We start from the raw sequence: 20,119 nt of genomic DNA, 5'->3' as shown, positions 1-20,119 counted from the left end.
GTCTGTGCCACAACCCTGTATTCTGCACAGGTGGTGTTACATATTTTCTTGAATTTTTGAGAAAAGAGAGGCTCGGGTCCAATGAAGATTTAACAAAAAGATTTAATTAACAAAATGACACGACAGAACAGGATTTTACGCTGAAAAGATGCTTCTCTCTTGTGGATTCACATTAAACAGTCTCAAACCTTTCTCTATGTCACAAATACTGTATATTCCTTTGAAGTTGTGGGCGGTTCCTTGGATGAAAACCCTCTCTATTGGTCTTCGCACATAAGAAGACGCTATCTCCAAATCCATGCGTCTTGAGGCCACTTCTGGTCACAAGATCATACCATGTGGGTGTTAATTCTTTTCAAGCTACAGGAATAAACATTCTTTTGTTCTAATCCAGTCTGCACGCCAGCAAGGGTTAGCTCCAAGACTGATAGACAAAAGGCTTCTTCCTGCCGTTGTGACAAAGAGCTTCTTCCTGTATGTTAAGTGACAGACATGATCTAATTAACAATATAAGCTAATAATAAGACAATTAGATGGAAACATGACGCTACAAACAAGGAAACCATAGTTTCAACTTTATTATTTTAGAACAGGTTGACCTTCTTTGCTGTCCCATCAACAAATATTTCACAATCACAGATGATTTCACATTGGGTTGGGTTTCCTGTGAAAGATGCTGGCTATTTGTTCCTTGAGATATACTGCCAAGATGTTCTGTACACAGCTTAAACTCGTCAGACCAAAGTGTACAGTAAATATGCATTTGCTGAAACTGCTTGTTGTACCAGATGGGCAGCTTTTTAGTAGAAAAGTTTACCCAAGTGCAAACTGGAATTACAAAGACGTTTTCTATAGTTCTATGCAGACAAATTAAATAAATAAGTCACTAAAACCACGAGGACGTTTTTGCAAATGCCACATGAACAGCTGGAGTTTCAGCTCAAGTACATCTCAGGTACAAACACTGTGCAAATGATACTTCAAACGTTTTTAAATTAATTAAAAAATTACGATTAATTAATGCAAATGAATTAATTAAAGTTCCATGAAAACAATTTATAAACAGCTTGACACTCGACAGTTCTCCACTCCTCCTTCATTGTATCAAACTGGGAACTCGATACTCCTTTCAGGCTCTCAGCATGATGGGTAGTGTGAGGACACTCAGCAGGAGCAGCAAGGCTGGCAGGGGAAGAGACAAAAGAGTGTTTATTACAAATGTTGGGTAATTAAAGCTCTTCCTCCTCTTCTGTTTATTCTTTAATTACGTGGCGGATCAGTGCAGTGACCAAATTCAGTTTCTCTCTTCGGTTGCCATGCAGATTTGCCAACGTTTTGAGATAGTCGTCTGTGATTTATACCTCCACCGTTATGGATGAATGGTTTGTGGTGCACTAAAAAATGACACTAATGAAGCTCAACAGCTTCACATCTTTCCACAAACAATGTCCCTGAATAATCCTCCAAACACATTTTCATTGAAACTATTTTTTCAGTAGAAAGTAGTTAGAATGAAAACTGCTCCCAGTGAGGTCTTCAGGTCATCAAGACTAACAAGATAACAGTGTTTCTGGATGGACATGTTGCATTTTAAACATTTGAACGGACCCTTTAGTTAGTTTAGTTTTCACCACTGTAAGACACTGAGAAAGGGAGGCAAGTGGAGGCTTCAAGGAGGCAATTTAAGTGCTATGGGTTGTACGGAACGTTTTTCAGCGGACTCTGTATTTACAGTTTGCGGACTGTGCGTTGATTTGATTTGTAACTGTGCTAATGTCTTGCTGCTTCCGGTCGCTCTGCATGGCTTCTTCAGAAAGCTTATTTCTTGCTCTGGCTATCTGTATGGTGTCTTTCTGACTTCTCTCTGTACATGTATCCTGTACTAATGTCTTGCTGTTTCTTGTTTTTTGTGGTCTCAAAACATCTTGCCAAAGGACTACAGTTGAAAATTAGCCGGCTGGCTAACACTAGCACATTTACAGAAATGTTAATTAATGTGCATTGTCCTTTGTAAATAAAATAAATGAAATGAAATGAAAGAATCTGTTACACGCTTTGTCCATTTTCCCACAATTAGTACCAAATGATATAGTTTTTACCATGAATATTATTTTGTTATGAAGTTGCTGTAGTTGTGGATTGCCCTCAAACGTGTTAAATTAGCAAATCTGTAACAGTGTTTACCGTGAGGCTGGACAGCTCCAATGCTGTTGGCCATTGTTGTGGTGGTCACTGTTGTGTTGGTCACTGTTGTGTTGGTCACTGGTGGTACTGTGGTAGGGACGTTGCTGGCTGGGTTGGTCACTGTTGTGTTGACCACTGGTGGTACTGTGGTAGGGACGTTGCTGGCTGGGTTGGTGAGGTTCAGAAGGCCGCTGTTAAAGGAGACTTTGAAGGGGCCGGGACCATCTGAACGATTACATGAGGGGGACAGAGCAGTGGGAGGTTAGACATGTCCTTATCGACAGCTGTGTGGGTGATAACTTCAGCTCACAATAAAATAAACATTTACAGTTGAAATATGTCAATCAGTGCCAGTTTGAAAGAGAAAGTAGCAAATCCTCCCATATTTCTGGAGTTGCTAAGCTTATTTCTTACTTTTGCTAACAGGGTGAAAACAATAATTGCCGTGGCATTTATACCAGTAATCTGGTGTCACATATGTGTATTGGCATGGAAAGACAGAATAGTTTTTTTAATTTATGGTAATGCTGTCAGTTAAACGCATTATTAACGGTGTTAGCGCAAACCAATTTTAACGGTGTACATTTTTTTATCGCAAGATTAACGTTCTTTTTGGCCTAGCAAACTTTGTAGTTTTTTTCACATGCTGTTTGCAACAACTAGTAACGTTAGAAAAACCACAACACCACACCGGATCTTGCTAGACCGGAAACAAAACAACAGGCACGCCGCACACACTTTGGAAATGCGAGCCGGCCAAAGAGTAGTAGGCTAACGTTACGTTTTGAGTGGATGGCGAGCGCGAGATGCCGAAATGGATGCCAATAAGATTCTAAATGGAAAGTTTACTTTTAAAAAGCTGTCGAGGGGGACAGTAGTTTCACGCATACACAGCCCGAACTCGTTCGAGATGAGCCAGATCTGCGCAGAATCAATCACCGGCGATCCCCGCCCAATGCATGGCGGTTAGATTTGTGTCCGACTTGATCTGACTTAATCTCGACTTGCTCTGACGTCATGCATATGTGGGCAACAATAATCTCACGAGATCAAGGTGGCCGCAGTTTTTAGAGCCAGGCGCCGCAGTTGCTCTCCACCGACTGCAAGAGCCAGGCGGACCCAGGGCATGCTGGGAAACGCCGGCCTCTCAGCTGATCTAACAGCTGATTGGTGCAGAATCGACTCAACGTGATGACATTTTATATAAACTTTTTATTGATTTTGATTGGAGGGATTTTAACTGCTATTTGTCTGATTTAAAAGCTTATTCTGTACAGAACACGTTGTGTGGCTGATAGTTACGTTTAGAAGTCAGAGAGACTAAATCTGTTCAGATTATGGCTCATCTAAAGTGTGTTAATTAAAATCAGCAACAGATCGCATGTAGAGCATTTTGACAGCTACTCTGTCATAATTAAAACAACTGGAGGGAGACTGTGTACTAAGCTGATATATGGGTCTGATAAGATTTTATTAAATCGGAATTGGACCACAGTGTTTCTGTGACTTCCTGTTCTGCCTGAAGGCTGCTGGAAACGGCTGCAAGCTGTCCGACTTGAGAGCGGACTTTTGTCACCACCCCCTGCTGCTGCCGCCTCCTCTCGTCCACTATACAGGCGAGGCGCAGTTCATCTCGAACGAGCCTATTGTCTCATTAACCGGCGATCACTGGACGTCAGTGAGTAATCAAAATTATTTAGGAGTTACTGCACACTATATTGATTGATTATGTATATCAGCATACGGTTTTAGGACTGTGTTGTTTGTATCGTTTTTTTGACTGTTTTTGTCATATGGGACATTGTCCACCCCCTTTTCTGTCCAGGAGAATTGTTACATTCCTTATTACAAAAATGTAAAGGTTACAAATGTCCTGCTGTGGCATGTGGTTTTAGACCATTTTGTTTGTACTGTATAAGCAAAGTGTTAGTTGTACATCTCAGTTAGGTTAGGTACTTGGAGGAATTGTGCAATAATAACAGATTGACACATTTTTCTTTTGTTTACAGTAAATAAATAATATACAATTACAAATCTTAAAGTCAAGTTCACAAAGTTACTTTCTTTGCATTCATTTGATTCCCAATCAAGATACACCAGTCATAATTGCTTTCCATTATTAACATGTACTTAAAAACAGTTCTGAAATGCAAAATAATAACATTTTATTCATGTGATAAAACATGCGATTAATCGCGATTAACTATAGAAATTTTGCAATTAATTGCGATAAAAGAAAATAATCATTTGACAGCTCTAATTTATGGTCAACTTGTCCTCTCTTAACACTGTTTTTGTTTGTACATTAAGTGTATACTTTGTATTATAGCATACAGTATTGCAGTGTGTGTTATTGTGTGTCCACTTACTATCAGTAATATTTCCAGTCCCGAGGAGGATGGAGAAGGTGGTGCTGTTCATGTTCGGGACGGTGAACTCACACTTAATCACATTTTTGTTTACGATGCCCCAGATTTCTCTTGTTACCTTAAAAGTATGACACATAATGTGACACAAAGTAAGATATGGTAAGGTAAAAAAAAGGAAGAAAATACAGCAAAGTTTAGCAAGGCAAATATATTAACAAAAAACAATAATTAACACTTTTTGTTGCCTAATTTCAGTTGTAAAATGTGTTATGTAGGTCGGATATGGTTCAATGGTTTGTTAAGTATTTAATCAATAGGTGCATTCATGAAACTGCAGTTCTTTTTTGGAATATTCAGATTTCTTTCAATCACAAGCAATACAAAAATTATGCATTAATCATCTTAAAGTGCTCGTAAGTGCATGTATTATATTTTCTGTCCATCCATTCTTCCATATAACATAAATAACAATGTCCTCAATGATTATAAAATAAAATATAATTTGCTTATGCCAACATCCCTCTATATGACATATGTAAATTTGAGGCCTCACCCTCTCAGCTGGAGTGAAAACGCCATTGGTGTTGTTCTGATCCACCGTCTGGAAGAAGAAGCTCCCATTGTTGGAGCTGTTTTGAGCGCAGATGAAAAGCATGGTGGTACCCTGATGAAAGAAATAGGGGTTAGGATGAGATGACTTCCTAGAAGTGAAGACAATGACACATTCCAATAGTCATACAGTGTTTTGGCTAACCCCTTAACGCCAACTGTCGCTAATTTGCATCAAACTCCTTCCATTCCGACTGCAGGCGAGATAGCGTGTGTATTCCCCCAATGCCGGTTTGTTTACATTCGATACATACCTAGGAACCTTTTGCATGCACTGGTTTCTCGTAGGACCGGTTGGAGTGGGAACTACATCCGGTATACGGAAGCAAAATTAACCCTAACCCTAACCCTATAAAAACTACTGTCAGTGTTAGGGAGTAGGAGAGTGTTTTCTTTCTTGCTGTTGTTAAGATTCATCTATTTGTCAATTAAAGTTTAGAAGTTCTAACAACTTTGTGACATGAATAAAATCTACATATCTGAGATGGGAAAATGTCTTTAATCAATTTTACCATTTTGTAAAGAATTTTACCATAAATGCCTGTTGTCGCTAATTTGCATCATACCTAAATTTATATCTATTCTATATGCTATAGACAAATTAACAATCTCAACTTAATTTAGCATCAGCTTGGAGCCAAAAACACACATAATACACTTTTTGTATATAATTGTGAACAAATTCAGGCGTCAAGGGGCTAAGGCTGTAAATAAGCAAATTAAGTTATGAAATAGTCCAGAGTTAGATCCCCTGCTCTCTAAACCAAATTATATGAGAAAGCTGTAAGTAACAAGATTGTAATTCTCTGTCCAGGTTTAACCTTTTACCGGCTATTGTTTAGCCAACAGGGTGCTAACACTACGCACAATCTTCACAGACTGCTTGTCCCGAAAGGTATATGACATAACATAATTTTTAACTTAATATTCCATTGATAGATTGAAATCTAAAATTTCCGTTCATTGTCAGTTTCCAAATGTTATAAAAATAAATAAAAATTCAGGTAAATCACTGCTGTTGCTGCTGCTTCGTATGGCGCTTAGCGCCGCCCAAGACAATTGTGATTGGTTTAAAGAAATGCTAATAAACCAGAGCATGTTTTTCTCTTATCCCAGAATGCTGTGTGGACTAGCCAGACCCTGTCCACAGTGCTGCGGAGGAAGGTCTGGCAAAGCGAGACAAAATGTTTGCAGAGCATCCCCAAAAGTGGGGTGAGTTTTAAAAGTAAGTAATCTTATTTTTTACTTGTGTGAATATTGTCAGAAACACTATACATTTCACATTCATTGAGCATCAGAGGCTGGCTAGCTGCTAAGCTATATCTTGCTAAGCCTCCATCTAACTAGCGTTTCTATGCTACCTGCTAGCATGATAATTAGTGGTCAACTGGGTCATTGCCAAAGCTATACACAAACATCTAAATGTCATTATAAATGTTAGCATTGTAGGGTAAGTGATTTTGACCCTGTAGCCTTAGCAATACACAAGCCGTTCTATAATGTCGCCTTGTGCTCCTTTTTTTATTTTTTTTAGATCAACTTTTTATTGTTTTATATTTTTGAATATACAGAACAGACAAATACAATTGAACAAGGTGCTTCCTTTTTTTGTGGAGGTGGGGTAGTGTGCTATAGGCCCCTGTGGGTGCTAAGCTTTTGTCCTTAATGGCATTTTTTTCCCCTTACATTACTTTTACTTTTATACTTTAAGTAGTTTTGAAACCAGTACTTTTACACTTGAGTAAAAAGCTTGAGTTGATACTTCCACTTCCACAGAAGTCTTTTCAAACCCTAGTATCTATACTTCTACTTGAGTAATGAATGTGAATACTTTTGACAACTCTGCAGGTTAGGTATTAAAGAACCTGATACATTGTATTGGCTGTTAGAGAAACATTCCTGGTGGAAGGTTTTTACATTTACATTTGTCTCTGTGTACATTTGTACACTGTGGAGATCTACTGTTTGTACTAAGTCACATATATTAAAGAACTTCCTGCTTTTAAAAGGGACATGAGATACAGGTAGCCTATGTGTCCAACTTAGCAAAAAATACTTTTTGATGTGTTACCTGTGAAGCATTCACAGTGAGTCCCAGTGCGATGTATCCCATGGAGTCTCCGCTGAGTTGGAAGGACATTGCAGAGCCGTTGGGTGCTATTGGGGTGCTGGCGATCACAGATGCAAACAGACAGCTCGTGTTTCCAGTTGGATCACAGTTTTCTGGTGTCTGCACACACAGTTTAGTGTCTCCACAACCATTTCGAGAGATGTTCACCTGGTAGACAGACACACACACACACACACACACACACACAGATATATTTTCTGCACTGTTTTACACTTTAGACAGTGAGAGGTCATTAAAATGATTCAGGACTTGTAGCAGATTTCTGCATTGTATTTGTTTTGATGTGTATACATGCAGGGCATTGTGTAAATGGTCAACATTGGCTGCTCCAATTGGCAGGATGACTGAGTTAAACAGCCCACCACCAAAAGTACAATACCGAATCGCTGGAGTCGCTGTTCGTGAACCATGTCTCAAGAGTTTTGTTTGGAAAAGTTATGCATATAAGTTTATGAGTCAGCTGCTTCCGGTGGCGGTTCTACATTGAATTACATGAGACCCCCTTTGAGCGCGCCCCCCTCCCCCAAAAAAACCCCCAAAAAACTGTATATTGTATATGTGTATATTTATTTTACCAACTGGCACTTTGCTCGCTTTAAAGCCATGAGAAGCTCCAAACACATGAGCAAAAGCGCCAATGTCATTGGTCGGATAGTTTTTGACACGGCGCATCAAACCAAAAAAATGAACCCAAGGCGTTTTTAAAAAAATTATGCTTTTACGCTTGGCGTTTTTCTCACATTGGCGCCCTTTGTTTAGTCACGAGGCGTTAAACGTCGGTGAATATCGCACGCGAAATTCGTCCCGGTGTGAACAGGCCTTAACGTTACTCGGCCGTGCTAACGTTAAAGACATGTCACTTCAAGCATGCAGCGGAGAAACATTATGAACACAATCCACCTACAGTCCTGCTACAGACCGTTGAGAAAGACGGGTTCAGAGCAATGATTAAAACACTGGATTTAAGATGTCTTGCCTTGCTGAAATACGTCCGCCAACCTGCTAACATTATTCAAACACCGAAGGAGGCTGACTCCGGATTTCCACTGGATGCAGGACATCTGTGACAACTGACAGCTGTAGTCATGAGGACCCACAAGTTCTCGCGAATTCACGTAGAATAGAACAACAAAACCAACAACAGTTAGTTTCCATCCAGAGGAGTAGAGGGGGAACAACTCTGTGCTGTGTTTTCAAGGTGTAGTGCAGGGAAATATGATCTGCCGTGAGCAAGGTGTATTTTATTTTGAAAATTAACCAGATGTTTTATTTTGCTTCTGTGCTCGACTTCCTGTACCGGACTATCTGCTGTGTGTTGAATTGCTGCGGAGCTCTCCGGCGTCCAGCAAAAATAGAAGCTCTGCGTATCTGCTCCGGAGGGCTGCGGACTGGCTGAGCTGGGACGAGTCGGAACGCAGCCGTTCTGCAGTCAGTGGAAATACACACATTGACTTTAATGGAAACCAAATGACTCCAGCACCGTTCCGGAGCCGTTATGCAGCCGTTAGGCAGTTGGTGGAAATTGGGGGTGACAGCGGAGCTACATTCAATCGCCACTACAACCACACTACAACAACCTAACTTACCTGTGGCCAAGGTAATGTTTATACAACTATCTTACAACTATTTTGTTTTGAAAGGGAAACAATGTTAAAGTTGTTTGTATGTGTACGCTTTCGATTTGAGTTTATTTGACTACAATAAAAATAGTTTAGCTTCTGTAACTGTTTCATGGATTCTCCTTCATATAAAGTTATTGTGTAATGTTGTGGAGCCAAGCAAACCCTTCAGTAATGAAAGCTTTTAGTAAACATGATGACATTAAAATGTTTTTGTGATATTCTATGTACTCCTGACAGTAGAATAAGCTATTATAAGCCTATATAAAGGCCCATTATTGTTATTTATTTAAATTTATTTTTAAAGTTTGATTACATTATATTTTCGATTTGAGTGCACAATTGTTTTTTAAATAACAAATAAATAAGAATTCAATACATTACATCTATGTTATGTCTTCTCGTTTGGCTCTCTGTGAACGCGGTCGCATTTTCTCCCTCTCCTCCCGTTGCCTACCCTGCTTTGCTCTCTCGTCTAGTCTTTGTCTCTGTGTACTTCGAGAGTCTCTCTCTCGGCACTGCTCCTAAACTACAAATTATGGATTTGATCAACTTATCTCTCAGCGCAATTGACACCATCTTCTCGACGAGAAGCTCAGGTTCGGGGGAACCTGACTGCCCTGCCGGAACGTTCGCAGCTGGCTACACAATGGACGCGTGGGAGAGGTGGCGGATCGTGTGTCTGGCGGTTCTTTCCGTGGAGGACATTGAAGATATCTTCCTATTCGGAACCATGATAACAGGTCTTTTGCTGATTGGCTCAGGCATTGCCCTGGTTTATCGAGAAATTAAGAAGAAGACGGGAACCGAGCAAAATACCAGGCTGCCCGTCATGGTTGAAGCTGTGGGCAGCGCTGTCGGAACTCAAATTGTGACTTTGACCACCATGAGCCACAAATTGGATACTATGATCACCATGGGCCACAAATTGGATACCATCTTGGAGAGACTGTCAGCTCTGGATAGGCTGGACAACATCTTCGGGAAACTCACGGTTTTTGGCAAGGAAATTTGATCGATACCAGAGGGGACATTTCAGAGAAGTCGAGAGTGACTAACTGCGGCTCCTGGCCCTAAGACAAAACAAATTCCAATCTTATCTTTTTCGGCTCCCTGAACCAGCGCTGGCCTTGGCCGAGGCCGGTGTTGAATAATCACCTCCCCCTGGAGCACTGCAGCGAGGCACACTCTTGCGTTCCCTACCCGATTCCCACAGACACCTGTTGATTGTTGACTCGGACTGGGTCCTGTTTCAAGGCTGACTCCATGGCAACCGACTGTGTATCGCAATGACAATCGTGCGGTCTGAGAAAACCAGATTACGGGGGCCAGACGTAGCTTGACTACTCAGGCCTATATACACACAAACTCTTACATATATACAGATATGCAATCACCCCCACCCCCAATCCAGCGCCTTCACCGCTTCTACCCCCAGTGAGGCGGGCGGGTCTGTGACCAGCGCCTTTGTTTGGCTGCAGGACCAGATGTCTGCTTGCCTGTGCTGGACTACCTGCACCCCAACACCCCCCCCTCCCCCATGCCCCCCAAGACTCACCTCCCCCATTGCGTGCCCTTGTATTGGTTATGTGCTTATATTGTTGCTGAGGTGTTTTTTTCCTGTTCCCACACTGTGCTCCTAGCATAGTCTGGGAGTTGCCTTTTCTCCTCGTCTCTCCTCATGTCATGCTGTATTTTCTTTACCCAATGTATGTTTGTATGTACCTTGTAAAGCGCTTTGTTGGTTTCTTATCTGTGAAATGCGCTCTATAAATAAAATTGGAATTGGATTGTTATTTTGTCTTAGTTAGGAAAGTAATGTTTAGTCTGGTGCCTTTAGTCTCCTCCACATGGTGGAAGGAAGGTATAAGGGGAAAGGTATACAGTTTATTATTAATTCAGCAACATTATAGGATCGGTATCGGGTATCGACAGATACACAAAGCCCTGGCATCGGTATCAGTATCGGGACTGAAAAAGTTGGATCGGTGCATCCCTACCAGCAACCTGGCATCAGCCTCCTCAATCCCGTTTAAGAGGTCTGGGATTTCTTCGCCACCAGCTGCCTTTGCTGGTAGCATCATCATCATCATAAATGACAACAGAACTGACAATGACAGTAGCATTGCCACTGGCTCGATCGCACACCATGTCCCTAGCTAACAGTTAGAGATTACGCTTGTTCTCCTCAGACACCCAGAACTTGTCAAGTTGCTGAGGAATGGTTGTGTGTCTGTTCATGCCAATGATGTCGATGCCTGTTGTTGAGTCTGCAAGCTGCATGTGCTCCCCTTCTTTCAGGGACAACTTGATGTAGGAAACTAGGGATGATGTTGAGCTGATGATTGCATTGAGGCATCTGTCGCATCTTCGAAATGAAGTCTACCACAACATGAGTGGCATAAGTAGACTCAGGACTCCAGTGGGTGAGATCAAGTCGAGGCTCAATCTCATTGACAAGTTTTGACTTGTTGACATGAGCTAGAAGGTCACCATCAAACAGGGGAGATGCTGAAAGCACATCATGAGAAAGTATCTGCTGGATACTCATGCCCTGCTCCTTAGCAATGTCCATACTCCTATGTGCCTCGACCAAGTCTTTGGATGAGACTAAATTCTGCTCCTTCATACTGATTCGGGGAAACGCCTGCAGGCACGAAAGAGTGGGTCTCGTTGTCGCCTGGGCTGTCTACTTGTTCAGAGAAGTTTGTCTGCGGCTAATGGAGTGGTGGCAAATGTGAACACGCTCTCTAATATGGAGGAATTAATTGACTGGGTCTTGGAGAAGCAGCTAAGTGTGTTTAAATCAGTGATCTACAGCACAGTGAAGGGATTGCTGGCCAAAATTAATGCCTCGAAGCAACGCATTGGGGATAGAACCTGAGATGCAAGAAAGCATGGTATGTGAGCCGGACCAATCTGACTGCGTCACACTCAAGATCCAGCGGCTTCGGCTACCTGAAGGGATACAACACAATTTGTTTATTTGCCGCGCTGCCCTGGGAACGACCCGCAGGGGGTGAGGGATCGCCTTCGCTCCGGCTGCAGAACTGGGTATTTTCTGGAGGAAGAGGAGGACACGCTACACGCATGGATCATCCCCCGCCGCAAGGAACCGGAGAGCGACAGTGGGACTTTGATTCGATACCGGGGACCGCGACTGGAGGACTCAGCACCTGTGGACTAACGGTATTTGGGCCACTGTACTGAGTTTGACCGGAGGACGCTGTGTGTAAGTTTTGAACACCAACCATTGGAGGGACATCTAGCCAGACTGTAAGGAATGATGAATGCTGGCTACTCAGTCTACAATCTATATTTTTGAGGACACTTAATCGGGCTGGAAAAAAAAAGGAATATGATGAATCCCGAAGATGAGCCATGTAAGTTTTGTAACTAAGCTTTAAAGGGACACTTAACCAGACTGAAAATACATGACAAATGCTGGCAGGTAATCCTAAGGATACTGTATGTAAGTTTTGAAGCCAAGCATTAAAGGGACACTTAACCAGACTGAAAATACATGATAAATGCTGGCTGGTCAGTTTACAGTTTGTTTGTTAACAGCTAAGCTAGACTGAAAGAACATGAGGGATACGGTCTGTTCAGCTCATAGTCTGCTTATTGCTCCAACTAGATTGGTCTGTTTTCACACAGCTTAGTCCAGAAATTGTTTGAAGGTGTTTATAATATTGTTTATTTTTAACATAAGAATTCACCAGACCTGTTTCAATTGACCTGTGACTTAAGTCAGGAGGTGTAGTTTTGAGCTGGAGTTTTGCGCAAACTGAGTTTGATGTGGTCACGCATCTTACAAATAGGGGAGGGGGTCTGTGGTCTCAGAGGTTTAGGGGATTTATTTTACTTTTTATTTTTTGTCACACCTTGCTCAGAGCTGACAGTTCAACCTTTGCTATAGATTTGTTAGCAAAGTCCGGTAGGGTACTCGAGATTTTGAAGATGGCTGAGGGCTAAACGGATATCATATATATATGTACTGCGATAAGGAGTAGGAAAATAGCCTTTGTCTCAGTATATGCACCGGCTACATATGATGAAAGCTTTTTCCCGTGCTTAACCAATGAATTGCTTTCTCTCAATGATTATTCACTAATTATAGGGGGAGACATGAATGCGGTACTAGATTTAAATCAGAATAGATCAGGGGTCAACCACATGAAAGCCCAAAAACACATATCGGACAAGTTCAATGCAATTGTGGAATCGCACCAGACATATGGAGGATGCACAATACTACTAGCAAGGATTACACCTTTTTTTCCACTCGTCCCCTCACCCACTCCCACATTGATTATTTTTTATGCTCCAGTGAACTTAAGACAATGTTCCACACGATAGCAATAAAACCAGCAATTCTGTCTGATCACAATGCGCTGATAACCACATTCCATTGTGATATGTTAGGAGAAAGATCTAGAAGGTGGCAATTTAATAATTGAGGCAAAATTACTATTTTAATGGTTGTAAACCAAGCAAATTGCTTGCTCTGAAATTAAAACAAAGCAAGTCCAGAGCTGCTATCAATAGCATCTGCATGGAAAGAGGTATCTCAACGAATCCTAAAGATATCAACGACACTTTCCAATCCTTTTATTCAAAGTTGTATGAATCCCCCTGCAATCCGGACCCGAAACAGTGCCAAAAGTTCCTGAAAGAGCTAAACCTGCCTCTTCTTGGAGGAGGCAGAACAACTGGGTCAACCTATAACATTAGAGGAACTTAAATCAGTGTTAAAAACAGCTAAGAAAGGGAAAACACCGGGGTTGGATGGAATTCCATCAGAACTTTTACTACAGTACTTAGACATACTAGGACCTACCATTTTACAAACTTTAACCTCTGCAATAGAGAGGGGCATCTTTCATTAACAAACCAACACTCCACTGATTTCGGTCATACACAAAAAGGGCAAAGATCCCATGGAGTGCTCAAACTACAGGCCCATAAGCAGGGACAGACTGGGGCTAAAAAACAGCCCTGGAATTTCTCCCAAATAGGCCCATCATCTGGCCATTCGCCCCTAGCCTAACAGACACTAGCCAGGATGTCCTGATACTATGCCACAATACTGTGGCCTATCAGACAAGGTATTCACAGCAAGTAACATCTCAAAACCAATGATGATAATTGGGGTTGTGTTTATTAGTCATTTGCCGTTGGTACCATCTTTACAACTAAACGCTCTCTGTAGAGACAGGTTTTTGCTGAGGGTGGTAAGCAAAAAATTGTTCCAGGCTGTGACTATCTGACTTGGGCCGTGTGAAATAATATATAATATAGTTGTCTTTTGTGCTGCAACTATCTTCAACCTGAATAAACAAATTATTTTAAAGATAGGTTATTAGCTATTATTGATTAGTGTTGCTTTGTGTTAAAGAATTAGCATTGAATAACCTATTTAATATTTTGTCAATGTATGTCATATTACACTTTTGATTCATATTAAGGCTGTGAAATGATGAAAATGACGAGGCCTATCAATTTTGTCTGTGAAGCTTTCAACAACCACCAGGTCTTTGCCAGTTCCACAGTAAACGCAAATATGAAAGACAAGGAAAAACTGCACTCTGATGGAAGACAGACAGAAAGTGCAAACTAGGATTTTTGGTTAAACTTTTGGTTACATTTGGTGAATTATTTAGCCCCCTTCCCTGTTGGTTAGCATTTTTAGAGTGGTACCAATGCATGCCTATGTTTTCCCATTAAATTCAATACCATATTCTTCATCCTAGCAGCAAGTGAGCTCACTACAACCTCTCACATACAACCAAGTTAAATCGCGGTCAACCCGCGATTAATTTCTAACTCGTTTAATGTTTCAAATTAACCTAACAGAAATTATTAAACACATTAGTTTGACAGCACTTAATTGCACGATAATTTTCATAATCATGATACACACCCATGTTGATAGCTGACTATGCAATTTGCTAAGATAGGGATAAAGGCAGCCTATTATAATGTGCCCTGCTCCTGGCACTCAGTACCTCTTGCTAATGTGAAATTAACTCTGCTGTCTGTCCCTCACATAGACTGTATATTATTACAGTCTATGGTCCCTCATCATGACCAGGCTGTGGATTGGTGATAGCCAGACTACTAGGCCTACTCTTCTTTCTCAGTTTCTTTTACACGTAGCATATACAGTAAGTGATCGTATTAGCGCCCCCTGCTGTTGGCTGTTAATATCACTTTATTAGACTTTTTTTGTGCCAACAGCCGTCGGTTGGACAGCCGTTCTGGACTTTTCCAGAACGCACAGATTGTCAGTCCATCCCTGCCCATCAGTCTCATTGGGACTGATATTAAGCTCTATTCCAAAGTCTTGGCACTCCGCTTAGAATGTTTTATTGAGAAACTAGTCCAACCCGACCAATCGGGTTTATACCAAAGTATAAAACCATATATATATCACGCTGCAGACAATATATGGAGATTACTCCATGTAATAGAAGAAGCCAAAAACCTTCCAACAACGGCAGCAGTTTTATCACTGGACGCGGAAAAGGCTTTTGACCGCCTAGAGTGGCAAGTAATGGAGAGGCTTGGTTTGGGAGTCAAATTCATCGACATGGTGCGTACTTTATATGCGAATCCCACAGCCATAATCTCAACCAATGGCCTGCATTCACAGCCATTCCCCGTCGTGCAGGGCTCGAGACAGGGATGCCCACTATCTCCCATGCTATTTGTGATCTCTCTCGAACCGTTAGCCCAGGCCATAAGGCAAAATAAAATATGTAATGTCCAGATTAAATCCAATAATAATAATTCAATATCGCTATTTGCAGATGATATCTTGCTGTATATATCTGACCTTAAGGACTCTGTTCCAAAAACTCTTAAGATCTTTAACAAATTTGGCTCAATCTCCGACTATAAAATCAATTGGAATAAATCTAATCTTATTCTTTTGAACAACAGACAGGTGACATTAGCAGCTATTAGTGATACAATACCAACCCAAAGCAAAATTACATATTTGGGCATCACCATTCACGCTTCGCTACAGCGAGTTGTCCAGGATAAGTATGAAACTATACTAAATACTGTTCAAAGGGATCTGGCCAACTGGTCTGCACTGCCGGCATCGCTACGGTCCAGGATTGCTGTTGTTAAAATGAACATAGTTCCTCGTGTGAATTTCTTAAGTACAATGATCCCCTTACCCCCACCAATAAATCTTTAGAAGAAAGTTGATACCGTAATTCGACAGTATATTTGGAATAATAAACAACCTAGGCTACCACAAACACCAGAGGCCTGGCCCTCCCTAACCTTAAAGTGTACCACAGAGCCTTTCAGTTACGGGGCCTCAGAGTGTGGATGAACCCCTCATCTACAGTCCCATGGAGAGTAATAGAGCAAAACCTCACTGGAAGTCTAAGACTGCAAGACCTTGCCTTTGCAAGCGTGTGTCCAAAAAAAGTGTATGCTAGCCTATGGCCCTATTATCACCACCATGTTGACCAACCTTTAACAGGTGGAGGAGCAACTACGCTACACCAATTTGGCACAACATGCACTTAATGTCTGGTAACAGACCCTTTGTTTGTAACCAGTGGCGTGACAGAGGTATTTATACTTTAGACCAGCTATTCAATGAGGAAGGTATGTTAAGTTTTGAAGACTTGAGAGCTAGCTTTGAGGTCCCTAGGACATCCTTCTTCCTTTATCTTCGCTTAAGATCAGCCCTAAAATGTGATGGAGTGCCATAGGGGAACAGTCTTGAGACGCACCCAATCATTAAATTGCTTGTTGATTCACCTGTGAGAGGATTGGTGTCCAGGATTTATGCTAAACTGATGCAAATATCCGTAGGAGAACTCCCAATAGTAAAGAAATGGGAGCAAGAGCTGAGCCCCTAGGGGAACATAATTAATTGGGAGACAGTTTGGGACAACATTTCCCACTGCTCCAAGAACCCAAATCACCAGCAGATCCATTTCAACATACTGTATGCCATAGGACATATTGGACTCCTCAGAAGAGATACGTCTCTAAAGTTATTCCTACTCCTTATTGCACGTTCTGTCAACCTGAACAAACTGGAATTTTCCTGCACATGGTCTGGTAGTGTGAACAGGTTTTGGAATAAAACAACATCAATAATATCTGATGTGATAGGATGTCAAATTCCTACTGACCCGATTGTTTTGTTACTTAATGAGGACTCTAAATTACATCTGCTTGGGAGACAGAAGAAAATTTGGCTAGCCGGCTCAACTGCAACCAAGAAAATGATAGCTCAGCGCTGGCTCCCCCCCCCACTTGCTTTGTATAAAACAGTGGTTGGCGTACTTCCTGGACATAATTATGCTGGAGCTCTCTACAGCAAGGAATAACAAAGCCAAGTCATTGACTATAGACCTATGGAAAAACGCAGCAGCGCAGGTATTGGTCCTGGTGACCTCAACACCACAAGAGTTAGCGGAGAGCGATTTTTGTTTTCTTGTATATTGGTTTGTTTTGTTTTCCCCGAGACTGCAGAGGGTGGGGGGTGGGAGAGGGTTTTGGTTCTTGTATGATTGTATTTGTTTGTTCTGTATGTTCTATGTTCTAAAATATAAAAATAATAAAAAATGTATCATAATCGCCGACACGAACACACACAACTATCAACTCGATAATAGGCTAAAGCCGTAACGTAGGCTTTCAACTCAGGATAGCATTGGAGATGAAAAGTTTAACTGACACATAACCGCGATCAGCTTCGGCGCCTATGCCCATCAACCCGGTGAACTGTCCCCCGCTCCCCTTTTCCCTTCTCACACAGCTTCTCTGTGCAGTGTGCACAGTACCTTCTCAGCAAGTAGGGGCGCCAATTTGCCAATTCCCCACACGGTGAAATGATAGATAATACGAGCTTTGCTCGTGCCGCCTCCCATGTGTCATGAAAAAAACCCACTACTGGTTGCTTCTTGGAAAAGGACCAAGAACATGCGCTACACTACAAACTGATCAACATTTCTCAATAAAAGCATGCAGAGAAGTCAAAACACAGGAAATGTGCCAGTTTTTTTTTTAAACTTCACTATACATGTTAATGCAATATTAACTAAATATTATCAGAATTGAACCCAACATTAACCCTTGTATTGGTTCACGTTTACATTTATTTCTCCCAAAATGTTTAACTTTGAAATAGAAGGAATATAAAATAGCTAGTGAGGGGTTCTTGCTATAAATGCAAGCTTCGTAAGCAACTTTTCCGTTTATTTTCTTCATTCTACAACTCAAATTTTGAATGGTGTCCTTAAACAAATGTCATAGATATCTGCGTACTGCAAAGTAAAGGTCAAGCAGGTATTGTGGTGATTTACAGTACGCTGAGAGGATTAAAGTGAAAGAAATCCAACCTGTGTATTATTGGAAAATGACAAGTAAGACGTTCCTTGGTCACCCGATGCCACATAAACCCCCAATGCAGCAACCAACAGGATCAATCCTCGTTCCATTCCTAACAGAAAGGCAGTAAATGAACAACACATAGAGAGTTCATATTATGGGATGGATCTGAGAGCCTTTCTCACCAAATTACTAAGACTTGCAGTTTAGTAATTTGGAATTCATTTGGAATTTGGATAATTTGGAAATCTTAATGACTTCTAGAGATAATAAAACTGTCATACCTGATAACATCTCTGAAGTTAGAATTTATATGAACTAATTATTAATGCAAGCACAATTATTACAAAATTGTAATTCTGAGAAAACACATTTAGTTCAGTGAAAATATATAAAAACAGGATCTGTATTAATAGATTACAATATATATTATGAATAAATGAATGAAGAAAAAAAAAGGAAAGAAAACCAGCTCTATCACAAATTTGATATAACACCAGAATAGTTCACAGTTTTGAAAGTGAACTCTCTTAAATCATCACAGTCCAAAAGTCTCTTACAATTGACCTAAATTAAACTTTATAAAATAATGAAAATAAATAATCAAGAATCCAAATGAAGTTTTCCTTAGAAACTTACTTGTGCTGTAAAAGTCAAATGTTGAGTTGCAGAGAAGTTCCTTTGTTCAGTTGGTTCTGGTCCTGTGTGTGCGTATGATCCTGCAGGAATCATTTAAATCAGCAAACATCAGGTGGTGGTGGGTGTGTAGGGGTGGTTGGGCTTTCTGATGCTGCAGGGGGTGTGGCCTTTACCTGGCTGAATACCTCCATGGATATTGTATAACCCAGGAAGCAACCCAGCCATGTTGTTACGCTGAGCAGGATTTGACCTAAAAAGCATCTGTGTTAAAACTTACTTGATTCTAAAGTTTATTGTAGTTGTGTTGTATCTACTTAAAATGTAATCTGTGATCTTTTGGTGTACCCAAATGTTTAATCTACTTTCATATAAAATCACAAAACATGTTTACAGATAAAGTCAAATAAAGACTTTTAAAGAGATTATATTCCAAAATGGTAAAATCATCAAAAAACATATTTCACCTTTGGTTATAACTGAAGTCACTAGCTGTTTTTAAACACATTTTCTTAAATACTTTCCTTGATTGCCCTACTTGCCCAGATTCCTTTTTGTTTTTTTTTGAGATATAAAAAGATAAGGTTTATTTGTATAGATACAAAAACAGATGCAAGCATGCTTTACATAAGGTGGATAAATGCATTAAAATAATAAAAATTGATCAGAATACAAAAAGACAAAAGAAATAGACCATAAACACAGTTATAGTGCAGCTACAGTCGGAAGTTGCCCGAAGTTCTCTTCGCTTAGTTGGATCTGGCCAGAGAATTTCATCAGCATCACAGGCGATATATATCCTCATTGGCAAGACAATGTAGGAAGAACCATCTTGAATGTCGAATCCATCCTTGAACAGCTGCAAGTCAACCTTCACAGGCGTCCTTTATGGCCTGAACGATGGGTACCTCTTCCTCTACCTCCTTCTCCTCCTCTGTGGATTCCCCCTTTCACCCTCCCTCTTCTTCTGACTCCTTTGATTTTGGTTGAAGGCAGGTGACCTTACCTTCTGTATTTGTATAGTGCTTAAACCTGAATGGTGTGTCTACAATTAAACAATCATGTGTTTATGCACCTTATGGCTGTGTTCCACAGGTCGGCTCATAGGTGAGGTCATTTGACAGTCAGTGCTTTGGAATTGCAAGGAAGCGACATCATGATATCATTCTGTGTCTAATGTATACAAGTGTGTTTAGTGGTGG

At 40.9% G+C, this 20,119-nt stretch overlaps 1 protein-coding gene across 1 annotated transcript; it reads right to left on the bottom strand.

Annotated features, from left to right (window-relative positions):
• Positions 1 to 563: 563 nt before the first annotated feature.
• LOC114565640 (putative ferric-chelate reductase 1) lies at positions 564 to 19,954 on the bottom strand. The gene is made up of 8 exons (XM_028593819.1): positions 18,921 to 19,954; positions 18,293 to 18,393; positions 7,234 to 7,440; positions 5,107 to 5,217; positions 4,554 to 4,671; positions 2,318 to 2,409; positions 2,185 to 2,260; positions 564 to 1,182 (listed from the first exon to the last, which is right to left on the bottom strand). Exons 2-8 carry the CDS (start codon positions 18,389 to 18,391, stop codon positions 1,130 to 1,132), a joined length of 756 nt encoding a protein of 251 aa, XP_028449620.1. The 5' UTR covers positions 18,392 to 18,393; positions 18,921 to 19,954; the 3' UTR covers positions 564 to 1,129.
• Between the last annotated feature and the right edge of the window lie 165 nt (positions 19,955 to 20,119).

This window comes from Perca flavescens, chromosome 12, assembly GCF_004354835.1.
Source record: "Perca flavescens isolate YP-PL-M2 chromosome 12, PFLA_1.0, whole genome shotgun sequence".
NCBI classification, from domain to species: Eukaryota; Metazoa; Chordata; class Actinopteri; order Perciformes; family Percidae; genus Perca; species Perca flavescens.
Note: the sequence above shows the minus strand (reverse complement) of the source record. Positions and strands in the feature narration are given on the sequence as shown.

Excerpts from the sequence above, each read along its gene's own strand:
- LOC114565640 (XM_028593819.1), bottom strand. The coding sequence starts at position 18,391 with ATGGAACGAGGATTGATCCTGTTGGTTGCTGCATTGGGGGTTTATGTG. Across the intron at positions 7,441-18,292 it reads CATTTTCCAATAATACACAG|GTGAACATCTCTCGAAATGG; the intron begins GTTGGATTTCTT and ends TCTGTCTACCAG. Across the intron at positions 5,218-7,233 it reads TCACTGTGAATGCTTCACAG|GGTACCACCATGCTTTTCAT; the intron begins GTAACACATCAA and ends TTCTTTCATCAG.